The sequence below is a fragment of the Camelus ferus genome, chromosome 3 (genome assembly GCF_009834535.1).
Source record: "Camelus ferus isolate YT-003-E chromosome 3, BCGSAC_Cfer_1.0, whole genome shotgun sequence".
Taxonomy (NCBI): Eukaryota; Metazoa; Chordata; class Mammalia; order Artiodactyla; family Camelidae; genus Camelus; species Camelus ferus.
In genome coordinates, this window is record NC_045698.1 from 113670602 (window position 1) to 113696694 (window position 26093).

The 26093-nt window shown below is 46.9% G+C and overlaps 1 protein-coding gene and 1 pseudogene across 1 annotated transcript in view; both read right to left on the reverse strand.

Moving 5' to 3' along the window:
- The window catches only part of CCNJL (cyclin J like), a 53989-nt gene extending 41116 nt beyond the window's left edge, over positions 1–12873 (reverse strand). The window contains 2 exon segments of the mRNA XM_032477225.1: positions 12042–12156; positions 12551–12873. Coding sequence (XP_032333116.1) covers positions 12042–12107 — 66 coding nt within the window. The 5' untranslated portion in view covers positions 12108–12156; positions 12551–12873.
- Positions 12874–24105: 11232 nt separating this feature from the next.
- On the reverse strand, positions 24106–25682 carry LOC116659842 (annotated as a pseudogene).
- Positions 25683–26093: the final 411 nt, after the last annotated feature.

Below are 26093 nucleotides of genomic sequence, written 5' to 3' on the forward strand. Positions count from 1 at the left end.
AACCATTAACAAATGGAATGGCCATATGTGGGTTCAGATGATGGTCCTCAGTTGTGCTAAAGACAGCCCCTCCCTTGGGGGGCCATGGTATCTCCTGGCAGAGCCTCCCAGGGTCTGCAGGTAATACACAGGGTTCAGTAAGTGACTGCCTGATAAAGAAGTCATCTGCCAACAAGCCACAGGGACAGCCAAGGAAATGAGCTAGAATTCTGCCTCCCCAGGCTCACAGGGGCTACCTGTGGCCACCCGGCTTCCCCCTTCCTGACCCAAGTGCTGAATCCCCTTCACCCAAATCAGGCTTCCAGGGTGGATCCTGACACTTGGGAAGACGTCACTAGTGGTTGGACAAAAACTCCCCCAGAAGCCGCTTCATGGCCCATCTTAAAGGTAACCATGCAGAATAAACCCTGAAATATTAAGGGACGATGGGATACTGTGTCTGCATCTTGGTCCAGGAGAAAAAAAAAATGTATGAAGATAGAAAAAGGGGATGATAAGGGCAAATGTGTTAACATATTCACAGTTGTGTACTGGTGCTGGCAACTCCTCTCAAAGTCTGGAATGATTTCAAAACATACAGTTAACACAAAAGAGACCAATGTGAGAGTTCCACTCAGAGCCAACAGCCCTGTACCACTGGCCCCCGCCTTCTCCGCCTGCTGCGTGGCTGCCCCGGATGCCGCGCGCTGAGGGGAAGTTCACGTTGCACATCACTGCCTTGAGGGCTGGCTGCAACTCCTTTACTTGTCAAAAGTCAGCCTCCAGACAGATCGTGAAGTTTGGAGGTGCCAGCTCTCCCAGGTGCCATTCTCTACCAGCAGGATGGAGTTAATGGCAGCCAGGCTACTGCCCCACAGGACAGTGAAGTCCGGGAAGCAATGCATGGGCTGTGAGGCACAGACCCCAGATAAGGGGTCCGTGATGAGCACACAGGGACCGGGCAGGGTGGGGGTGGGGAGCTCTTCTGCAGCAGCTGCTCTGATCAGAACTGGGGAGACACAGCCCAGCCTGCTCTCCAGGACCTGCTGTCTAGGGAGGGAGCCAGATCCAAGTGGAATAAACCCATTAATATGTGTAAAATTACAAATCATGCTGAGTGCTAAAGGAATAATGGAGGGTGGTCTGAGGACATAACAGGGGTCCAGCCTGAGTCAGGGAAGGTGATGTTTGAGCTGACAGCTAGAGAACAATTAGCTTACCGCATATTCTAGTCCCACAGAGTAGGGAAGTATATAAACCAAACTGTTAACAGTAAACACAAGTTAAGGACACCATGAGGAAGTTAACAGGTCAAATCAAGAACAGGGGCATTCTTCAGGACAAACGACCTGGTTTCTCCAAAACCCAATGGCATGAAAAAAAATTTATTGAAAATGATAGGGGACAGGGAGACCATTATAATAAAAGACTTAAGAGTAATTTTTTAAAAACCTACTGAATGGGAGAAAATGTTTGCAAATGGTATAACCAATAAGGGGTTAATATTCCACATATATAAACAGCTCATACAACTCAACATCAAAAAAACCAGATTAAAAAATGGACAGACGTACTGAATAGGTATTTTTCCAAAGAGCAAATGCAGGGAATCAACAGGCACATTAAAAAAGATGCTTAACATCACTAATCATCAGAGAAATGCAAATCAAAATCACAATGAGATATCACTCACACCTGTCAGAAGGGCTGTCATCAAAAAGAACACAAATCACAAATGTTGGAGAGGCTGTGGAGAAAAGGGAACCCTCCTGAACTGCTGGTGGGAATGTAAATCGGTGCAGCCACTGTGGAAAACAGTATGGAGATTCTCAAAAAGCTAAAAATAGAACTACCATATGACTACTACTGGGTATATCCCTGAAAAAAAACAGAAACATTAATTTGGAAAGACACATGCACCCCAATGTTCATAGCAGCATTATTCACATTTCCAAGATATGGAAGCAACCTAAGTGTCCATCAACAGATGAATGGATAAAGAAGATGTGAGATGTGTATATCTATATCTACACACACACACACACACACACACACACACACACAATGGAATACTACTCAGCCATAAAAAATGAAATTTTGCCATTTGCAGCAACATAGATGGACTTGGAGAACATTATGCTAAGTGAAATAAGTCGAAGACAAGTAGTGTATATCACTTATATGTGGGATCTAAAAAACACAACAAGCAAATAAAAACGAAAAAGAAGCAGACTAACAGATACAGAGAAAACAAACTAGTGGTTACTAGTGGGGAGAGGGAAGGGAGGAGGGCCAGTACAGGAACACGAGATGAAAAAGGGGTATGAAGGGATTGTATGAAATTGTGTGTGAAACTTTCGAAAATTGTAAAGCTCTACAGAATTTAAAGAATCTTTCACTCAATGAAAAAAACATTATGCACAGATCTTTTCTGGACTGTGATTTGAACAATGCAACTATATAAAAGCCATTTCTGAGACAGCTGGGGAGAACTGAATATGGACTGAGCAATAGGAGATTATTAATGAATGGCGGTTAGTTTTGTAATAATGGCATAGTTTTTTTGTTCTTTTTTTTCTTTAAAAGGCCTTTATCTGTTAGTAGATACTTACAGGTGAAATGACATGCTGTCTGGGGAACAGACGAAATGGGTACTGAGGGGGAGGACATGGCTCAGCGGTAGAGCGCATGTTTAGCATGCACAGGGTTTTGGGTTCAGTCTCAGTACCTCCTCTAAAAATAAATAAATAAACCTAATTACCTCTCCCTACCCCCCAAAAAAAAGAAAAAGAAAAGTTTAAAAAAAAAGAAATGGGTACTAAAGCTGGGTAGAGGGTACATGGGGATTTATTCTACTATTCTCTCTACTTTTGGGTATCTTTTCACTCCAAAGAGTCAGCTTTTTCACAATGACCAGAAAAATCAATCGTTATTTAGTGCAAAGTTATCTGCCACGTCACATCTCATGACTCCGCCTACTTTAGTGTATGGATGAACCACAGCGAAACCAACTCCCTTCTGATGGGCATTTAGGTTTTCTACAACTTTTCCTTACAATAACTGAACCTGTCCAATTCCTGATGCTTCTTTATGTTTTGATGATCTTCCTTTCCCCTCCTTGTCACCCCTACCCATCCACTCAAGTCACTGGATGACCATTTCTGGACTAAGTAAGTAGCTGGTGGTACCAGCATGGATGTCCCTGTCACACAGAATGCTCTGGCTGTGGTACCTTCTGCTCCAGTGACCTGCGGGGGAGCTGGTGCCTGAGGACAACTCAAATTGAGACTCAGGACTCAGTTTCCAAGCAACTGCCACATGGGGACAGGCGGAAGCACACACTGAAAGGATGGGGCTAAGAGAGAGCCTGGGGAGTTTTCCAGCCAGGGCCGAAGGTCAGCAGTCCTCACCCAGCCTAACATAGGTCTCAGGCTGGTTCCCTGCTGCAAACGGTCTCCCCAGTTCCCGCAAGGTATTCAGAGTTCCTACCCTTTCTCTTCCATCCTTTACTGCTTTTCCCATCCTGGCTTTCTGATCCTTTTAAACACAGTCAGGAAGCACCATTTTGAGCTACTGAAAGGGCATGGATTTTTTCTTTTTAAGTTAATATTCAGGGTTAGCAAAATTACTGGGAAGCACTCTCCCACCCCACTGGTGGAAGTGCCAACTGGTGCAGCTTTTTGGAATTGAATGGTGATACGCAAAGTTCTTAAACCCTGCCAACCAGCAATTCCATTTTAGGAATTTATTCTCTTATTCTCATTTATCTCTCACACCTAGATAGAGGACTAGGGTCACCACTGCAATGCTGTGGAAAATCAAACGGTACAGCAGAAATGACCCAAAAGACCATCTGAAAGGGAATGAATGAACAAATCATGTAATATACATACACGGGAAGACTACTCAGCGATAAAAAAGAAAGAAACTCCAATAGATACAACACAGGCGATTCTCAAAAGCATTACACGAAGTAAAAAAAGGCAGACAGAAAAGCACACACACGTGTAAACCCCATTTATATGACAGTCTAGAAAAGACAGGCTAATTCACACAGACAAAAAGCAGATCGCTGACTGCCTGGGGCTGGGAGCAGGATGGGGTGAGTGACAGAGAAAAGGCACCCGGGAACTTTCTAGGTTGATGGCAATTTCTACAGCTTGACTATGCTGGTAGTTACATGAGTATATACATTTGTCAAAACTCTCTGTACACTCCAAAGTGTATATATACTTAAGATCGGTACACTGTACTGTATATAAGTTATACTTCAATTTTAAAAAATGAATAAGCAGTTCCATCTAAAATGTCCAACAAAGGAGGGAGGGTACAGCTCAAGCGGTAGAGAGCATGCTTAGCATGCATGAGGTCCTGGGTTCAATCCCCAGTACCTCCTCTAAGAAAAAATCAATGAAGAAACCTAAATACCCCCCCCACCAAAAAAAAAAAAACCCAAAAAATTGATCCAAAGAAAAAAAAAGGTCCAACAAAAAAATGAATTAATCAAATCATGGTATAGCCATACAATAAAACATTATGCATGATACCACAAAAGAATGGTTGATGACACAGAAAGCTATTTAGTATATACGGTTAAGAAAAAAATTGTTAAGGAAATATAATGTACTATGATAATAGTTATATAAAATAAAATGTATATATTTGGATAAAAAATTGACCAAAAAGAAACATTCCATTCATTAATTCAATACAAATATACTGAATATCTACTATACACCTTTATTGTTACAATGAGCAGAAAAGACCAAAAAAATTCCCTTCTGGTCATGGAGCTTCTGTTTGGTGGTTTCATAAAAAATATTTAAATTATTAAAACATACACATTAAAAAAATCAAATGGTACAGAGAAGTGTATGAATTCTACTACCACTTGTGTTAGAACAGACACGCTTGGTTTGTTCGTGCACAGAATAGCTCTGGAAGGACTCATGAGAAACTGGGATCCTTCAGATCCCTCTCGGGGAGGGAAACCAGGGGAACGTGGGCAGGGCTGGAAGGAAGCCTCGTCACCGTCTACCCTTTCACAGAGTTTGGGTTTGTCTTTTTTCTTTTTTTCACCATGTTCCTGTATTATCTATTCTCAATAAACACAACCCAATTGTTTCTAATTTTTTTTGCTAACATCTAACAGTTAGGAGTTGGGAGGAGAAGAATGATATGGAAACATGATATACTGCAAAATCAATAAAGTGTTTTGAAAAAAGATATTTTCCATTTTTACTAAAAAAAAAAAAATTCCCAACTAAAAAGGTACTGTGATGACACTCACATGAAAAAACAGCGGAACCCACACCAAAATGTCAACTGATTACCTCCGAGGGGTGGGATGGGGCGGGCGGCGGGAATTTTACTTTCTTCTGTTTGCTTGTAATCATTTTTGCAGTTTCCTAAACAAACACCCCACTCGGTGTGTTTAATAACTTGAAAAAGAAATGAAAAGAGAAGGCAGCAGCCCCACAGCGTCACCTCGTTCTGCCAGGTTCTCTCCCCCTTACCCAAGGGGCTGTGTGCTTTAGGGAGACAAAGAACAGACCAAGGGCACGGGCACAGGGCCAACCCAGAGCCTTAACTGTCCTCCGTCACCTAGGGATCACAGCCAACCAGGACGCCGCCGAGACCCTTCCCCACAGGCACAAGCCAGAGGCCCGGATGTCGGCGAAGGACCCCCACACCCACTCTCTCCCAGAACATCTGGGAGGCAGGCGGGCAGGGGTCACGCTCCTGGTTTACAGATGAAAGCAAGGTTCCAAGATAACCTGCTTCTTCCACAGGTAAGGCGCACTGAGACCAAGTCCCAGCTGAGTGTTGTGGGCAGGGCTTCTGTACTGAAAGCCACTTAGGACTTGAGGGAAAACACCAACTTCTGATTCAGCTCTGTCCCCAGCTTCCCGCAGAAGACAGGTGAGGCACTGGAGTCAGGGAGTCTCCAGGCTAGATGCCACTGAACGGTATCTCCTCCAGTCTCCTGGCCTCACTTCTCAGCCCATCTCGCATTCTCTGTCTGCATACACCTCGGGGGCAGCCCGGACCAGCTCCGCAGGGTGCACACAGGAAACTCCTGCTTATGCTAGAAGTCTCACCCTTACCTCCATGAAGGGGCGCTGAGGCCTGTCTGCTCAGGGTCTCACCTGAAGACCACCACTGGAGGCAGCCCTGTCAGGAGGTAAGGGCTTGTCAAAACCTGCTCTTGGGTTTGAAAGGCCTGAGTGACACGTTCCTGGAACTAAGCTGGGCAGATACGTCCTCATGTCTGGAACAATTTCCCATGGGCAGATCTGGATGTGCCTCATGATTTGGAAAGAACTACCCGCCCCAAGGGGGTGCAGAAACCCCAAAGGAGGGGAAGAGAATAGAAAAGCCAATTAGGGGGTGACCTAGCCAAATGGCTGAGAGTGGACCTGGGTCACCACCTTCCGTAAGGAGACAACTGTGCAGGCCTGGCAGTGGCGAAATTCAAGGAATTTAAGGGGAGGAGAGAGAAGAGAAAATACATAATGTTGGAAAAGAGAACGAAAAGGATGTGCTGATTTTAGGGGATCACTAGAAAATGGTGCAGTTTTACCCTGGGGTGCTGGTTTGAGGTTCTACCACACCCATGGTCAGAGCTCAGGCAAGCGAGGGAGGCCTCTCTCCCTCCCCCTGGCCACCTGGAGAAGTCGACCACCTGCACCCCTGGGGCTGGCAACAGCAGAGGCCAGATCACTTCAAGGTGAGAAGCACACACAAGCGAGGCACCAGGACCCACCAGGACCAAATAAGGGGGGACCTGGCTGGGCAACGCCCCGGAGGAGGCCAGAGCCCCAGGCGGCCAGCTTCTCAGGGTGGTTTAGGGAGAACCCAGCTCTTGGAGGACCGTCCTACCACAAACTGAAATACACAACCTTCTGTGTCATGGAGGTTCTGAGCCTCGACTGTTTCCTACGTCCACTCTTTGCTAAAATGGATGTGCTTTTTCCAAAGGAATTTATGTTCAAGCTCTGATACAATCAGGGATTGGATCTCAAACCAGTTACCCCCTCTGAGTCCTGTAGTTTCTCATCTGTACAATGGGGTCAATCCCAGCACCGGGGCAGGTCGGAGGAATGCGATAATACACAGGGGCGTGCTTGGCACACTGCCTGAAACACAGTACGTGCTCAATAAACAGTAGCACTAACGTCATCGTCACTGAAGGTCATTTCTGCTTGCTGGTGTTTTAGAAGGTCTTTGTATAAATTCAGTCACAAATCAGTAAACATGTCCTTTATCCGTCCACACGGCTAAATATCTTTAAGTGTATGAGGAAGCGAGCTTCAGGAAGTCGAAAAACACATTCAGTGGCTGGTTACTCTGCAGACCTCAAATGGAGCAGCAGAGAAGACCCTGAAAGTATCATGTGATTCTGATCCTGGGAGAAGGGAGACACCCGATGGAGGAGGAGGGGCCTCTGGCACACGGGGTCCCCGGAGCCCAGGAGGCAAAGCTACCAGGCCACGCCAAGCAGGACTTGCCAACATGGCATTGGAAGGGTGTGGTACTTTTCCCCCAAGCATCCCCCAAATTCCTATATTCAGAAAGTCTCCCACACGTCCAAGAAGCCTTAAATCACAGCGATGAGGGTCCTGAAACATTTTCTTTGCTTACTACCATGAGCACTTTCTCCTAATTGGAGTGAAGATTATGCATAAAATGGACATAAATCAGGAGGCCAGAGCAATTTCTATCCATCGTGCTGCTCATTAGAAGGTAAAATTCAGGAACGAAAATAAAACCTCCTGGCAGAATTCTGAGAGCGATGATCTAGATTCCCATTACCTGGGCTCAATCTGCAGCTCTTCTCCTAAGATCCCTAGGCTGGACTTTGGTCCAGGCCAGTCAATCTGCCCTCGAGGGGGAGGGGAATTCCTTTTCTAGCCCCTCCCCTACTCCTCCCCCAACATGATCCCAGGAGAGAGGCAGGCTGTCTATAAGTCTGTAGGAGGCTGGGAGGCAGCCTCCATCTGGTCCTGTGCCTGGCACCACAGCCAGCACTGCAGCCGCTCACACAGAACGCCCCAGCCAGGCCGGGGGATACCTCCTGGGACACGCCAGAGACCCGACAGAGGATCCCTGGGAAGCATTCCTGCACAACCATTCAACGTGCCCCGGAAAGTCCATCTGAGCCTGGTCCTCCCCTTCTGCGCTGCCCCAATGGCTGTGCCTGCAGCAGGTGAGGCAGTGGATGCCCTGTGTCCTTCCTCCACGCCACACACCGGGCTGGGAATGCCAAGATGTCACACACACCTCATAGTCTAATGAGGAGGCCCAGTTACTAAACAGGTGACAAGGATCACGAGAGAAGCCTGAGGTTGCGGCCGGGACACATGGGGGAGGGGAGAGAGACTTGAAGGACAAGGAAGCTGGCCCTCAAACTGAGAGCCATCCTGTGTCCCATTTCCATCATGTGCACCAGAACTTGCTGATTTTCAACCTGGATGCATCTTTTGGGGGAAAAAAAAAGTGGCTGATATTCTAATCTAAACACTCCCAGGGGCACACACCTGGTTACTAGAAAAACATCACCAACAGCCTCACTGCTGCCACCAGCCTGCTAGTGGTGAAGTGCTCCTCCCCTCATGTTCAGTGAAGAAGTTCAAGGGCACAGGTGTGACCAGGGTAAGAATGCTGATTCCCCTGTAATGGCTGGCACCCCCAGTCCCAGCCGAAAGGAGCCGAATGAGGCGGCTCTAGGTCTGCTCCAGCAGTAGCAGTAGGGCCAGGCAGGAAAGGCAAAGGAGTAATTTAAGGCTGAGCACAGGATAAAGGGGGCCTGGAGAGGGAACGATCTCTCCAGAGAGATTAGGCGGGAGGAGGGTTCCACTCTCCCCTACACCAGTCAGCAAGCCCTACCCAGGCTGGTCAGAAGATCTTGCCGATGGGGTCTGGCTCTGGTGTCCCGGCCCTCAGCAGGTATGTGACTTCTGGCACACTGCTGCCTTTCCCAGCCTCAACCCCATCACCGTCCAAGGGTCCAATGGGAAAACGCTGCCTTTCTTAGGAGGATTTATCTGCTACACTTGTGAATCCCTCCAAGAGTGGGGATTCACAAACCCCAAGACTTACCCTGGCCATGTACTACACAAAAGGGGCTGTCGGCCTCACACCGAGTGGTCGTAAGTGGAAATGGCACAGTGTCTGTCATGTAACTGCCACCTGCCTCTCACTGAACCCTAACGTGTCTAGAAAACATTTCCCCCAGTTTACGGAAGAGGACATCAAAGAAGACTCACTCTTCTTATCATTCGAACACAGGAGGCTCTGTTCTGAACACGGCTGCCCAGCACTGAACAAGACAAACAAGAGGCCTGTTCTTGTGGAGCATACATTCTGGTGTGGGGGAAAAGATAATAAGCAAACAGAAATTAACCCCAGATACAAGGTAATTGCTGTAAAGAGAACAAACCAGGATGATTTGATACAGTAACACAGAGGAAAAGTAGACTCCAAATAGAGGGAACAGCCAGTGCAAAGGCCCTGGGGCATGAATGAACTAGACTTACTTAAGGAAGAGGAAGGAGGTCAGAGTGGGATAGGGCAGGAGACAAGGCTGGAGAGCAGGCCAGGGCCAGACTGTGTCAGGTGTTTCAGAGGTGTTAAGGACTGGATATTATAAGTGCAACGGGATGACAATGGAGGTCTTTAGGCAGGGAAGTGACACAATCTAATTTCTGGCTGCCGTAGGAAGAACAGACAATGGAGGTCAGGTTTAAAGAGTTTTAGAGAGGTCAAATAAGCAGCTCTGAGTTTCTCCGCCATTATTAGCGTGCATTCAACACCAAGGTTTGTTTCCACGGTGTCACATTTCACATACTGTAGTATAGTGCTATACCGGAACCTCACGTCTGACAAAGTGGGGTTCCCACTGTCTCAAGTCATCCCAGCCTCACTGCCTGCGCCAGCCAAGTTAGGGTAACTGCTCCTGGCTCTACAATGGCAATTCAGCAACACAGACAGAAACACAATTTGCACTCACCTGGCAACAAACAACAAACACAACAGTATAAGGATTTACCCTAATAAGACCAGCTTCAAGTCACGGCTGACCCGGAGCAGCAAGCCCTGGGTGAGTTTTCCATCTCTAACCTATAGAACCTGGACAAAGCCGTCCTCCCTCAAGGTGGGCAGCCCAGTAGTGCGCTAACACGGCACTGTGGCGTGGGGGAGGCACAATTAATGGGGAACTGCCTGCCCTGCTCCTGTGAGTGGCTAGAGGAGACATTACAACATTCTCACTTATAAACAAAAGATTGCGAACTCAGGTATCTGAGCTGGTTGAGTTCATACTGCTCTCAGAAATCCTTCCTGCTAGAAAGGGGCCAATTAGGTCAAAGCCATTCCTCCGTAGCCATAAGCAGAACTGACAACCGCTCGAGCCTACGATGAAAAGGAAGCCCCGTTTCCACGGCAGGCCTCACTAATTCACTTAGTAAGGACCGAACCCTTACTGCCTGGCCTAGCATCCCACGGGCCCTGCTTTTTAACTGAACCACCAAGACCTGGATTTCTTCTCCAGATGCCTAGAATGTAGTGCACCTTGGGCCACTCTGTTCTGACGAGAGGACCAAGGGGAGCAGAGGAAAGCCACAACCCGGACAAGCAATGTACGAGAGAGAGACGAGTAGGTACAAGGAGAAGGAAATAATAATTAATTTGGCTGGAAGACAGCTACCCTCTAATGAGGAAAAAGCCCTGAATAGCTGGTGACTTTTTAAGCAGAACTCCATAGACACTGGGTGCAAATGTACTGCATGTGAGGCCCGTGTGCACAGGGACCCAGGTAATCCACTAAGAAGACCTCTCCCTCCCTGGGCTGAAGAGTGTCCCCCCAAATCCCTGTCTACCCAGAACCTCAGAATGTGGCCTTATTTGGAAATAGGGTCTTTTCAGATGTAATTAGTTAAATTAAGATGAGGTCATACTGGATTAAAGTAGCCCCTATGTCAATGACTGGCGTCCTTGTAAGGAGAAAATAAAGAGACACAGACAGACATACAGATAGAACACCATGTGACAACAGAGTCTGAGATGGCAGGTATGCATCCACCAGCCAAAGAACACCAAGGAGTAGAACGGCCCTGCCAACACCTTGATTCCAGACATCTAGTCTCCAGAAATGGGAGGGAGCACATTTTTATTGCTTAAGTCCCCAGGTTTGTGATATCTTGTCCCAGGAGCCCTAGGAAATCCATATACACCTCTGGTTCACACCTGTTCCTCAAATCACCCTTCCCAGCCTCAGCCCAGGGGCAAGAGGCAAGACGCAGAGGCCATGCTTCCAGCGAACCTGGACTCTTCCATTTTCCCAGAACCCATTAGCATTTCTCCCTTTGAGGGGAGGGAAATGCACGTTCACATTTCAGCAGCCCCCACCTTTTCCCACGGGAGGCAAACTGGCAGGGTAGTGTTTGTTATCTCCTTACGACCTCCTAGTTTTGAGGCCTCACCTTTAGATTGTTGTTTCCTAAATTTTACTCAGTTTTATCCTAGAGATATTGGGGGAGGGTGTGTGTGTGTGTGCATAACTATGTATGCCTTATACTATCATTTACCTAATTATTCTTCATATCAAGTCTCTACTTCTTAAATAAATTTATTTTAAAAGTAACTGCTACATTGCTACAATAAACGGAAAATCAGTATCATTCACCCTATGCAGAACTTGCTAGATATATGCTTTTACCCCGCATATTAAAATTAATACACAGTAATTATTTTTAAAAGTCTATTCATGTACCATTTAAAATAACCTCGGGTGACAGTACTATGAGAAACACCACCTTAAGGAGTACAGTTTAGTTGTCGGAGAACTCTGGGCTCCTAAGCAGAAAATGCAATGTAAGCTCTTCAATCTCGTCTCTCACCCCCGCGCACGGACTGTCCCGGGAGGAAGCTAAGAGCAGGAGGAAAGAAAGGCATCAGGAGATTCTAGCTCCCACGCGGGGCGACTGTAGGATACGGAGTCGAGAGCGAAAGGGACTTTAAACACCCCGTCCTGCTAGTGACAAGGGCGGGGAGGGACTGACCTTCTCGCGCAGGGTGCAGTGGACGTCCGAGGCGACGCGTCCTTCCCACCACGGCTCATCCATCATCGCGTCCGCAGCGCCGCGACCCGAGGCTACCGGGCTCTCAGGGCGCACCCTGCGTGGACAAGGGCAACCTCAGCGGCCGCAGCGCGCCCCTCGGCTCTGAGCACCCCGCCATCCCCATCCTCGCTTGTCCCCGGCCGGGTGTTCGGCGGGGCGCCCCCTCTTGCCCCGCTCGGCGGAGCTGCCGGTCGCCTCCCGTCCCGGGAAGGTTGCGGTGCCCCCTCCCCACTGCTCGCCGGACTTGGGACGACCCGGAGCTGTGCACCAACTTGCAGGGTTTTTATCTTCCCTTTTGCAAAAGTTGCAGAGAAAGTTGCCGACTCCGCTAGCTCGCCTCAGGCGGAGGCTCCGGCAGTGGCCACCGGCTCTCCGTCCCCAACTCCTCCCCCGCCGCCCAGCCTTTGTCCTGCTCCCACATCCTGCCCTCGAGCCGGGGCGAAACTCACGCATCCCTCTCCGGGCGTGGGGGGCTGCGGGCGCCGGGCCCCTCCCAGGGCCGAGCCGGCGGTTCCCCCGGGTGCCTGCACGCGGCTGGGCCCTCGCGCGGGGCGCTCCACGCTCTCGGCGGCCGCCTCCGCAGCCGGGCTCGCCCCGGCCGCCGCGCCCCTGCGCGCGTTCGGGTCCCGCCGCGGCCAGCAACCTCCGGGCCGCCGGGGGCCTCCCTTCCTCGCTGGGGGAATTGGGGGCCGGGCCTCGCGCATGCGCTACCGGTCTCCGCACCCCGCGGGGCGGGGGGCTGGGAACTGGAGGCTTGCTTTCGCCGGCGGTGGCTGCGTTTCCTGTCCGCCCTCCTCCCCCGGCCTCGGTGGAAAGCTTCCTCTCACCTTGGCGTAGACTCCCGGTGGCGTCCTGGGCACCCCGCGGGCTGACGCGGGGGGCGCGGGGGGCGCGGGGGGCGCGGCGCCACCTGCGCGCGCCACTCGTGTAAGCCGCGGGCGGGATGCCCCTGGAAAGTTCTCTCCCCTGCGTGCGCTGCTCTAGCCAGCCTTACGTCGGTTCCACCTGCTTTTTTCTTTTTTTCCCTTTTAACCGGTCCTGCAATGGGGAGGTGGATTTCCAAACGGACAGTTCCCACGAAAACTCCAGAAAATCCGCTCTTGATTATCCATGAGTCCCTGATTCTAAAGGTTTAGTAAACCAACTGATGTTTTTTGTACCCCTGTGAAATATAGATCAACGCCTTAAACTAGGAGGAAACCAGTCTTTTTGGAGAACCAGGTGGATGGAAAGCATTGTCTTTTTAATTTAGTTGATTGTTTTCGGAAAGGCACTCCCTTGAATCAGGTCCTCTGATGGGACAGCATAGGGCTGTCCCTTTGGCTGAATGTTTTTGGGGATACTCTGGGAGATTCATAGACCTGTTGCAGATCCAACTACCAGCTGTGTGATTTTTGCCAAGTTCCTCAGACTCTCTTAAACTTGGGACCCCTCACCTATAAAATGGGAATAAAAGTTGCACCAACGTGCTGGAGAAACTGTGTCATTACTAAGATTCATTCCTGTAAAGGGGTAATTGCCATGCCAAGTATAAAACACTCAGTAAATAGCTGCTACTAAAGAGCTTTTAGTTTCTGACTGGTTTCCTGCAAGCGAATACCTACCTGGAAAAAAGTTTTTAAAGTCAGCTTTGATAAGCTTCAGCTTAAAGAGCAGTTTTAATGTAAAAAAGAAAAAAACATTATGAACTCTTCTAAAGGTGAAAAATACCTAGGAATATTAAGGCATAGGAAGAAACCAAAGGCAAGCATGAATATATATATATATTTGAATAAATATGCAAGACTTAGACATCAAATATCACCAAAATGGCAAATGACAAATTGGAGAAAATGTTTGTAACAACTGTGACAAAGTTTGATCTCACTATATAGACCTCTTGTAAATCAATATATATAACACTAACACCTGAAATGCAGAGATGGATGAACGGGCATACAGGAAAGAAGAAATTCAAATGGATAAAGATAATTTTTTAAATGCTTATACTCACTAGCAAAGATATTAAACATGTTTTGAACACAATAGGATATGTTCTTGTCAAGGATTTCAAAAAACAACAGGGTTGACAAATACACCGTGTTGTTGGGAATGTCAATTAAGACCATCTTCTGAAGGACAATATAACTCAAAAACCCTAGAAATGTATCATTGGCTCCAACTCTTCCACATCTGGAAATTTACCCTAAACAGATAGATAGATGAGGACAAGGATTTCTTTATAGGGGGTTTTGTCAAATGTTTTTTTTATTATAGTGAGCTATTAGAATAGGGGCAAGATAAATAATGATTTGGCTCTTAAAAAACATTTTTTTAAGAGACTGAAAAATGCTTTGGGAAGATGTTCACAATATATTAAGTGAAAAAGGAGATTAACTTATTATTCCAATTCTATATCGCATTCATACACACCCACAAAAGAAACAAAGAATACCCATAAAAAGATTAACTGTGTAATCAGAGTGGTAGGATTATGGGACATTTCAGTTTACTTTTTATTCTAGTTATGTATATATTTTCTAAACTTTCTATAAGAAACATACATTACTTTCACAATCAGAATAAAAATTGAATGTTATTTTTAAATAAACATGTGGTATATTTACTAGAATGGTTTTCCACTGAATAACTTGCAGCGTTGTTTTGTTTTTGGTTTGGTTTGGTTTTTTTTTATAGCAGTGTTATTTCTTTCTCAATAATCTTTCTATTCAGGGTTCACCAAAAGAACAAAGGCCTTAATTAGTCACTGACTTGCAGTACTCTTTTCCTAAACGTCAGTTCTCAGTCATCCGGAATTCTTATAGGTGAGAGGGAGGCAGAAACTTTGGGCTTTTCTCCAAGGGCTATTTTAAGAGGATACTAAACATTCGTATTCTGTAATTCTTTGTGTATTATTCTCAGGAGTCTCTCGTTTTCCCAGTATCTCTGAAAAATACAAAATATGTTGCACTTGATGGTTTTGACAGTGAGTCTCTGTCCACAGGCAGAAATGGTGTTGGTGAGCTTCGCAAAAAGCCTCCTCTGGTGGACAGCCAGGTAACAATGCATCTGGAGTTACTGCTCCCACACACTCCATCCCCAACCATGACAACATGTCATTCACTCAAAAATGAAACCATTATCAAATGCTTACTTACTATGAGCCAGTCACCACCCTCCCACTTCCAGTCTCTGAAGCTCACAGGTTGGGAACTTAAGATTTAGAGCAAGACCGTCCCACCTAGCTACAACTTTCCCGGGTATAAAATGAGCAAACGTTTTTCTCTTCTCTGATCCTTTTCAATCTTCCTCAGAGGACAAACCAATCTAATATTATCAACTTATCGTTTTAACTTTCCTTTGTCTTTTTTTCCCCCCATGGGATACGAGCTTTCCCATTACAAATATATATTTATGGTGAAATGAACACATTCTCATCCTGGTCCCAGGCCTTGTTCTCCTGCCCATGCATAAGCAGTGCCTTGTTTTTCCTTCTAGAGGTGATCCATGCACTTACCAACATGAGCACCCAGGACTTTTTCCCTTTTACACAAACAGTAGCATATGGGACACATCCTTGAGCACCTCGTTTTCCCCTCTTGGTTGTTTCATGGCACTGCCCATAGAGCTGCACAGTTACCCCTCGTCCCATAGTACGGATCCATCACGATGTACCTAACCAGTCTTCTTTTGCTGGACACTGAGGTTGTTTCCAGCCTTTTGCCGCCATAATGACACAACAGTGAATATCCTGGGGGTGGGGGGGTGGGGATGGGGAGGGGAGTGGTACAAGTTCTTCGAGCCCTCAGCTCTTCAGGGAAAGCTGGGGCATGTACTTTGAGTAGCAGTTCCTTAGGGTCTTGATGGTTTGCATTGCTCCGTTTAGGACCAAAAGCAAGAAGCCTGGCTTAGTTTATAGAGACAGAAGGAAGACATCTGGGCCATAAACTTCGAGACATAATCCTTGTTTACCACTTTGGTCTTTAACCAAAAACCAAGCCAACCCCTTAAACTCTTTCCATTTGTGTGCTCTACGTAGTCGAGAGAACCTTTGCCAGAGCCTTTACAATCCTTGCTTAGAAATTCTTGAGCTATAACTCTACAGTTTAGTTTCGAGCAGGAAGAATTTAAAAAGCAGCATTTTGCAAAACAAAACATAAAACCTAGGCTATTTATAAAGCTGGCCCAGACTGCTTTTTTCAATGAAAAGAAAAAAAAGGTACGAAATCAAAAAGGTACAAAAGGAATAAGAGAAAAATAAATTTCCCTCTCACCGGGGCAGTTCACGGGTGTGTGACCAGTGCAGCCGAACAGGCTCCCGCTCAGAAGGGCCTTGTGCTTGGTGTGAACATTCCGCTGTCACCACTTAAAAATTCCTAAAAATGTTATCTTTGAACCCATGTTTTGTCCGTTCTTCTTTTTTTTTTTTCAATTGAGTCATAGTCAGTTTACAATGTTGTGTCCGTTTCTGGTGTACAGCACAATGCTTCAGTCATATATGGATATGCTTATATTCATTTTCATATTCTTTTTCACCGTGAGCTACTACAAGATATTGAATATATTTCCCTGTGCTGTACAGCATAAATTTGTTTATCTATTTTATATATACCAGTCAGTAGCTGCAAATCTCGGACTCCCAGTTTATCCCTTCCCACCCCATTCCCCTGCTGGCAACCATGAACCCGTGTCTTGTAAATGAAGTCCAGGAGGACAGAGGAGCACGCACACGAGCAGAGACGTCCGTGCACTAGGCGTCTGCTGTTCCTTGCTGCCTCATTTACATATAGTGATCTCAGCACCCCAGGAGCACGGAATTCTAGTGGGCCCGCCGGGCACGGGAGTTCGGTGACATTCAAGGGAAGTAGAAGATAAACGTGTTACTTCTATAACTGGGGGACCCTGGAAGGAGGAACTGACAACCCTGAGAGGCTGCACTTCCCACTTAAATACTAGACTTGCTTTGAATGCAGAAAAAGGTGTATTAGTTTCCTAAAGACTGCATAGCAAAGTACCACACAATGGGCGCCTTAAAACAATAGAAATTTTTTCTCTCACAGTCTTGGAGGCTAGAAGTCTGAAATCCAGGGGTCAGCAGGGCTGTGTTTCCCCTGAGACTCTGGGTGGAATCCTTCCTCGCCTCTTCCTAGCTTCTGGTAGTAGCCGTCAATCCTTGGCCTTCCTTGGCTTACAGTACATCACCTGCCTTCTCTGTCCATCTTCACGGTGTTTTTATAAGGCCACTAATCAGTCATCTAGCATTAAGGGCCCATCCCACTCCAGTATGATCTCATCTTAACTAATTCTATCTGGAATGACCTATTTCCAAATACAGTAACATAGTGCATATTAGGACTTCAACATATTTGTGGGGTGCGGGGGACACAATTAAACACATAACAGAAGGCAGTAGCATTCTGGGAAATACAGACAACCAAGGAACCCTATCATATCCTTTCTCACTGGTGTTGCTTCCTTGAATTAAGCAACCACATATTATGACAAAGAAGGAAAGTAAAAGATGGGGCCACCCATCATTCCTTTTCTTTCTCCTCTTCCTTACTCCTGAGTGAGCTGGAGCTGGAGAGTATTGGTGAGATGTGCAGATCTCAAAAAGTTCATTGCACCATTATTCACAATAGCTAAGACATGAAAACAAGCTAAGTGTCCCTTGATGAATGGATGGATAAATGAATTGTAATACGTATATATACACACACATATATACATACACACACAATGGACTATTATTCACCCTTCCAGCCTTAAAAAAGAAGGAAATCCTGCCATTTGTGACAGCATGGATGAAGCTGGAGGGCATTATGTCAAGTGAAATAAGCCAGACATAGAAAGGCAAATACTGCACAGTATCGCTTACACATGGAAGCTACAAAAGTTGAATTCCTAGAAGCAGACAGTAGAACAGAACAGTGGTTACCAGGGGTAGGGAAGTAGGGAAAATGGGAAGATGACCACTGTACAGCATGGTGATTATAATCTGTAAGACTGCACTGTATACTGGAAATTTTCTAAGAGAGGAGATCTCAGGTGCTCTCGCCACCAAAAAAACCCAAAAACCAAAAAACATTAGGTAACTACGTGAGGTGATGGGTGATGATATGTTAATTAGTTTGACTGCAGTAATCATTTCTCTGTGTATTTGCATATCAAACATTTGTTGTGCACCCCAAATATATACAATTTTTTATTAAAAAAAAACCCCAAAAAACTCTAAAACAAAAACAGAAAGAAGTAAAACAACAAGTTGCGTTCATTTTGTGCAGCATTTTCCACTGCTGTTACATAAACTAAATACATATGAACATACAAGCTATGAAATACGAATCGTGTAATTTCAGGGATCCTGCATACGAGTTAAATACTCTTATTTTTGCACTGAAGAGGGGCAATGCACAATATAAAGATGAACAATAAAAGTCATAGTCATATTTTAAAATTTTCTTTACTTAGAACATGAAAGAGGAAATTTAAAAAAAAACCATGACAAGTCGAGAGATGACAGAAGAAAGGAAAAACTTTGTATTTTAATGACTTTAACAGCACCATTCCCTGCCTTTGGAACAAGGGGCCTCGTGTTTTACCTTTGCACTGGGCCCTGGGAATGGCGGAGCTAACCCCGCTCCCCTCTCCGGCCCCTCTGAACTCTACCCCAGAGCAAGCCTGTTGCTGTGGTCTGAATGTTTGTGTCCCTCCCACAATTCCTATGTCGAAATCCTAACATCCCAAAGGTGGTGGTATTAGGAAGTGGGGGCCTTGGGGAGATGATTATGTCAAGAGAGTGGTGCCTTTTGAAAGAGACTGGGCCCCGCCCACCACGTGAGGACACAGCCAGAAGGTGCCGGCTCTGAACCAGGAGGGCAACCACACTGGCGCCTTGATCTGTGTTCCCTGCCTCCAGAACCTGTGAGAAATAAATCCCTGTTGTTCACAAGCGACCCAGCCTGTGATATTTTGCTGCAGTAGCCTGAACAGACTAAAACACCCATTTCTGTATCCTTCCAAAGATAATCTGTGCCTTGTAATTCTTAATCCGAACTCACCCATCTACCTTCATGAACAATCCTTAGGGCAAAAATTTCCTCCTGTTTTCCCACTATTGCTATTTACTCTCACACCATTTAGGCTCTGTGAAGACAACACAGGGCCTAAGGTAAATAATGATGGACAGAAGGCTGGCAGAGCTAACAGGATCTGGAGGAGTCACCTGGCTCAGACTTCAGCTGGGGAAGGAGAAATCCCAGTTTTCACAGGAGACCCCGAAAATTGTGTGACCCTGGACACTGACGCTCTTTGGTAGTAAGATGGGGAACCATGGTTTCCTTCCAAGACTGTTGTGACTATGAAAAGAAGGTGAATGAAAGTACAAACTGCTCTGTAATGCTTGTCCATCATAACAAGACATGCCAGAAACTTCCTAGGGCATTCCTCTTTAAAGCCTGAAGCAAGCACTGTGAGAACTCACTGTGAGGGCTTTGCAAGCAGCCCTCCTTCCACTGGCCTCAGTTTCTCCTTCTGTCAAAGGAGAGGAAGAGGACACAGACCCAGGGGGATACAGGAGTCAGGGAGACAAGTAAGTGAGAGAAACTTGCCGAGTGGAAGACAACCCTCACAGCCCTCCTGGGTCGCTTCCCTCCCCTCACTCCCAACTGTGAGAGAGACGCAGGGATGGTGGAGTGTTCTCTCTGAAGAAAACAACAACACAAGTTTGATAGTCAACGGCCACCCCAGCCGAGCTGCCAGGGGCAATAGGGAGTGGTGAGGACTGTGGCAAGCCAGGGAGCTCCTGATGCATCCCAGGTGAGGTGCTCTCTATGCCTCGCTGACTGTTCCAGCGCCAGAGTTTGGCCCCAATATTGCCAGTTTGTTAAATTTTTTCAAAGAAAGAAGAAACCAAGATATCTCCTGATTTTTAAAATACTGGGCCTTTTTTTTTTCTTCTTCTCTTTCCCTTTTTTATTATACTGTGTAGCCACCCAGAGCATCGGCCCCAGTCTGTGAACTCTGGACTAGGTGTGTGATAAGGAGCATTCCAGCCTGACTCGGCTTCTGTGGGGAACAATGCAGCAAGATCCTAGGAACTCCCCAGACTCCAGGAGGAAATAAAAGCCGCCATGAACTTAAAAGCCCCTGAGCCCGCCAGACGCCCCTCCTCTGACAGACAATGAACAGGAAGGAAACTGGGACTGGACAGTAAAAAGCAACCAGACAAGCCTGCTGGGGCTGCCAGTGGGACCCTCAAGCTAGGGAGGTCCTCACCGCCAGCAGCAGGGTGCTGCTTTCCTCTGGCCACGGGGTGCCATGAGGTCACCTTCTGTGGGGGCGTCCAGGTGTGCAGAGATCCAGGGTGGGAGAGCCAAGGATTGAGGCGGGCTTAGGCCAGGGGACGGGGTGCTGGACAATCCTCTGTTTTGTCATTCTTTTTAAATTGAAGTACAGTCAATTACAGTGTGTCTTATACTGGTGTACATCCCAGTGTCCCGGTCATGCATAAACATAGATAGATTCGTTTTCTTTTTTTTTTCCCATTAAAGGTTATTACAAGATATTGAACATAGTTCCCTGTGCTATACAAAAGAAAACTTTAAAAAAAAATCTATTTTTATATATAGTGGCTAACATTTGTAAATCTCAAACTTTATTTTGACATTTTTTGATTATACAGGTATCCATCCCCTTGGAACACTATTACAGCATGATTAAAATATGTTTAAGATCCTGAACAACCCCACTCTCCTACCACCGCTAGGCAAACCACGTGATACCGATGTGATGGACTCCTGGGCTGGACACAGAGACCGTGGGGGCCCGGAGAGAGCAGCTCCGAGGCTACAGGTGGAAGTGGTGGAGGAGGTGAGAGGGGACAGGCTCTGAGCGTGTTTGGAAGTTAGAGCTCCCAGGACCTGCTGGTGGACCAGCAGCCGGGTGTGAAAGAGGGAATCAGGATGACCCCAAGGTTTTAGTTCTGAGCGCCTGACGGCAGACGACGATCTCGTTTCCTGAGACCTTAATCCCATCACCTGGGACATTTTTGATGTGGTGCGCCCCCCTCCCCCAAGCCTCTCTGCCTCCCACCAGCTCCGTGGTTAAATCCGGGCTCTGAGTGAGACTGCTCAGACTTCAGTCTTGACCTTGGTTCTTTCTAGTTAGGCAAGTAACTTAACCTCAGATTCCTCATTTATACGATGGGGATGACAAGCGGTGCCTCCTTGATGGAGTTATATAAAGATCAAACAATGTAACGCCTGGTGTGCAGAGGGCACTGAGCAAGTGTGAGCCGAAGTTACCATAAGCATTAAGTTGTAATTGTCTGAACGCGTCATTTTGTATCCCGCTGCTTCTAAGCCCCAGATGATCTCAGGAGCATTTTTCATGAGATACCTTAAAAATAGCTTTCAGAAATACTTTCAGTGGCTGCTTAATATTCTCTCACGTAGCTAAATCATTTTTTCAACCCAGTCTTTCATTGTTGGACATTTCAAAATACGACAAAGAGCTAGTGGTTACACATTGTTTTCTCTGTGCATTATACACAACGCTGAGATGAAAATCCTAAAAATGCACTTTCTTTGTGCTTCTCCGATCATTTCCTGACGATTCACTCCTAGAAGTGAAATTGCTGTGATAAAGGGTGTGAACAATTTTACACCTTCTGAAATAGATTATAAATGGACCTCCAGGAAGTTTCTACCAAAACACGTTTCTGTCAACACAAAGTTAGAAAGTGCCTGCTTCCATGGACCCTCCCCAAGACTAAGTTATCATTTAAAAAAAATTTTTTTAAAGAAAAAATATATTAAAAAATTTTTCCAAGTTGATTGTAAAATTGAACACATTGTTTTAGTTCACATTTCTTTGCTCTCTGGTGATTATTTATATTTCTTCTACAAACTGTCCTTTACACAGCTTCCTCTTGGCCTATTCGAGTTTTGCTAAAGGAAGTGCTAGTTACATATTAATACTAACAAGGCGGTTGCATTTGTGGCAGATGTTTTTCCTGCTGTCTCTACATTTTACATTGGGTTTTTACAACCTGCAGGACACACAGGTAGTCAAACCTCTCTTCCCCTCCTGAGAGTATGTGCTTCCAAATGTACCTGGGACCCCAGGGTGGAGGTCCACCCCCCTAAATTGATGTGTAGCTTCAAGCATGACATCTCTCAGATCACAGTCTCCCCACCTGCCAGTGGAGGGTACAGATTCAATTAGACCTCAGTCACTTTACCTGCTGCTGAAGTAAGTTCTTGTAACTCAAAGCTTTGGGGGTCCAAAGTCAGATTGCCTGGGTCGATACTCCAGCTCTGTCACCAGTGGGCTGGGTGACCCCAGTACTGAAGACTGAGTCTTAATTTCCTCCCCCCAAAAATGAGTACCTCCTCCTGGATCGATGAAAGGATTAAGTTTCTTTAGCTAATATGTATGGATACCTGCTATCTGCCAGGCACCGAGCTGGGTTCTTGAAGTATATCAATGAACAGAAGTGACGAAGTCTCCACTCACTTAGAGTCTACACTCTAGTAGGGAAGCGGGTCAGGCAGCCAACACCGGAGACTGTGGTGCAGACTCTCAGCCCCCTCTCTGAGGCCATCACTCTGAGTTCCTGGTGCCTGCGTTGGGAAGTGCTGACTTGCCTCTGGCGGCTAGAGCCGTCTCCAATCCAGCCTTGCCGCTGGAACCTGTTTGGCAAGCAGAACCTGGGAGGTCAGGGAATCAATGCCCCGGAGGCAGCCCTCAACCCAAGAGGGACAGGCTTTGGTCTCTCTATTTAGCGGGACAACCCTGTGAAGTATTCTGTATGCTTCCCAGAGGTCCTGGGGGGATAAAGCCCCTCCCTCACAGGAGTGAGGCCGATGACACTCTTAGACTGACTTTGCACCCTCCCTGTCTCACGGTCCCTGCATCCTCATCCCCCACTTTTTGGCCACATCTTCCAAATAAACTATATGCACCTGAATCCTTGTCTCACTCTGCTTTGGAGGAAATGCGAAGTAGAACAGACATAAACAAATAAAACAAAGAAGGCAGTGAGGACCATGCAGAGAATTGAAATGTTGGGGGTGGTGGGGGAGGGTATAGCTCAAGGGTAGAGCACATGCTTAGCATGCAGGAGGTCCTGGTTCAATCCCCACTACCTCCTTCAAGAATAAATAAATAAGCCTAATTGCATCCCCTCCCCCAACCCACCCCAAACGAAACAAAACAAAAAAAGAAATGGCAAGAACAGAGCATCCGGTGAGCCTGAGAGACAAGGAGAATCTAACCATGCACGGACTAGGGGAAAGAATTATCTGGGCAGAGGAAACAGCTGGTGCAAAGACCCAACTCGGGAGTGTGCTTGGCATGTTAAAGAAGAGAAAGGTCAGCGGATCTGGAATTTAGTGGGTGAGGAAATGATGTGCAGAGGAAGGCCAGATGGTGAGGGACATTTTAATCCAAGAATAATGATTTGGGACTTGATTCTAAATGCCATGGATGGGAGGTCAGAGGAAGGTTTTAAGCAAAAGAATGACAAAGATTGATCTGCAGTTTCGAAATATCCCCCCCGGCTACAGAGTGAGAGTGGGTTAGAAGCGGGAGTGGAAACAGGGCACCCAGCGAGCGATGGTGGCAGCTTGGACTAGTGTCATCAAACTGTGGATCGAGAGAAATCGATTTGGGGTGTATTTGATAAAGATGGAGGACACAGATGGGGCCTACTACATGCCAGGCACTCCTCTAACCCCTCCATAAATTAACTCACTTAATGTTCACCAAATCCCTCTGAGTTAGGCAGTATTTTTAGCCCCATTTTACTGTTGGGAAAACAGAGGCACAGAAAGATTGAGTAACCTGCCTAAGGTCACCCAGAGCAGAGATTTGACCCAAGTCATTCTGGATCCACGGTCTAGGTTCTGACTACAGTGGTCCCCACTTAGGTGTGGAGGCTACGTCCCAGGATGGCCAGTGGTTGCCTGAAACCTTGCACAGTACAAGATCCTATGTGCATTTATATATATATATACACACACACCATGTTTTTTCCTACATATACATACCGATGGTAAAGTTTAATTAACAGATGAGGCACAGTGAGAGAGTACCAACAACTAATGATAAAATATAACAATTTCAATAATATTGTCATAAAAGTTATGTGAATGTGGTCTCTCTTTCAAAATATCGTGCACACATGTAATGCCTTTTCTTTCTTAAGTAAGCACTTACCACGCACGGCGGTTGTAACTTGTGCAGTTTGAGGTGTGACAGCAAAACTGACACAAATTTTTTTTTCTTCTTCACAAGTGGACGGAAAATTCATTCTTGCCGTAGATCTTAGCAACCTCAGCGTGTGATTTTTTTTCTTTCCTTCTTCTTCTTCTTTTTTGTTTCATTTTGGAAGTCCTTTATCGTAAAAACTATTCTTTTGTCGGCTGGCAAACAGCAGCCAGAGTCTCAGCGATTATTCTGGACCTTCAAGTTGGATAAATGCAATTTCTTTTCTTGAGACACAAGTTTTCTGTCTGTATTTCTGAGGCAATGTTATTGCCATCTCTGCAGTGTCTGGTGGGCCCTGACGCATCAGCCAGGCTGGTGGTTTCTGTCCCTTAGAGTGTTGTGAAATCAAAGCAGAATGAGAAGGTGGTCCTGCTGATCTCAGAACTTCTGATAACTGGGCTTAGGGTTGTCCCTTCTGTCAGGGAACCTTATTAATGGAGCACGTGGCTTGACCACCTGAACGACCCTGTTGCAGACGCCATCTTGCTGCTCATCATGACCCTGGAAAAGGGGCAGCTCTCCTTTTTTTTTTATTAAGTCAAGAATTTTCACCTTTCCACTTAAAGGAAGCACTTAACAGCTTCTCTTCGGCAGATCCGAATTGCCAGCATCACTACTCTTGTGCTTTGGGGCCATTATTAAGTAAAATAAGGGTGACTTGCGACACCAGCACTGCAAAACCGAGACAGTGGATCTGAGAACTGGTACTGAGTGACCAACGGTGGGATACACTGGACAAAGGGATGATTTATGGAGCGGGAGGGCGGGAGATTTCCTCAAACTACTCAGAACCGCAAGCAATTGAACATTTATGAATTGTTTATTTCTGGAATGTTCCATCTAATATTTCCAGACCACGGAGAACTGAAATTGTGGAAAGTGAACTCACGGATAAGGGGGGGGACTTACATTGCCCTGCCTCACTGGGGCCCACTGACTGTGCTGGGGGCTGGGAGGTGGGGAAGGGTAGCTGGGAGGCAGCGGGGTCCCAGAGTTCCAGGTGTCCCATTAGGACGGCCCTCCCCCAGCATCCAGGCCCCGGCTGTTGGGTGAGGGTGGGCCACCGCCTTCTCTGAGCTCCAGGCAAGACCCCGTCCCTCCTTCTCCCCGACACTCGTGGCCTCACTGCCAGGATCCGCCTTACAACCCCTTGAACCCTCTACAGCCCAGGTCTCCCAGGCCTCCCCTCCCTTCCCCAGACTGGCACCCCCAGGCCCGCCATCCTCCTCTCTTCTGACCTGTCCCTAAAGCTGGCCACTTTCCCTCTAACCCTGGCCAATCCCAGGCAAAGCCCCCACGTCCTCAAGCGCCTCTCTGTGCCCCCTTCACCTTCTCTCTGTCATTCCTGCGAGGCACATTCAAATCACCTCCACGGCTCACAAACACAGCCAACTTGCTGGACCAATTAAACGAAAATCCTGGACGGTGGGGTCCATGCACTGGTGTGGGCTCAGTGTCCCCAGGTGTTTGTCATTTGCAGCTGGGGTGGTGAGCCACAGACCCTGGCTCTCATGGGAGCTCGGTGTCCCCACCGGCTCCGCATGTGGAAGCCTTGTCCCTCCTGAATCTCTGCTCTGTGGACCTGGGGGTAGGTGGGGGTGCCTCCTTGCACCCCTGTGTCACTGCCAGACCCTTCTCCATCGTCACTCCTGTAAAACCTACCGGCTTTGAACCTCTTGTCATTAGAATGCAGCTCCCTTGACCTGCCCTATGGCGTCACCTCCTGGCCACCAGGCCACG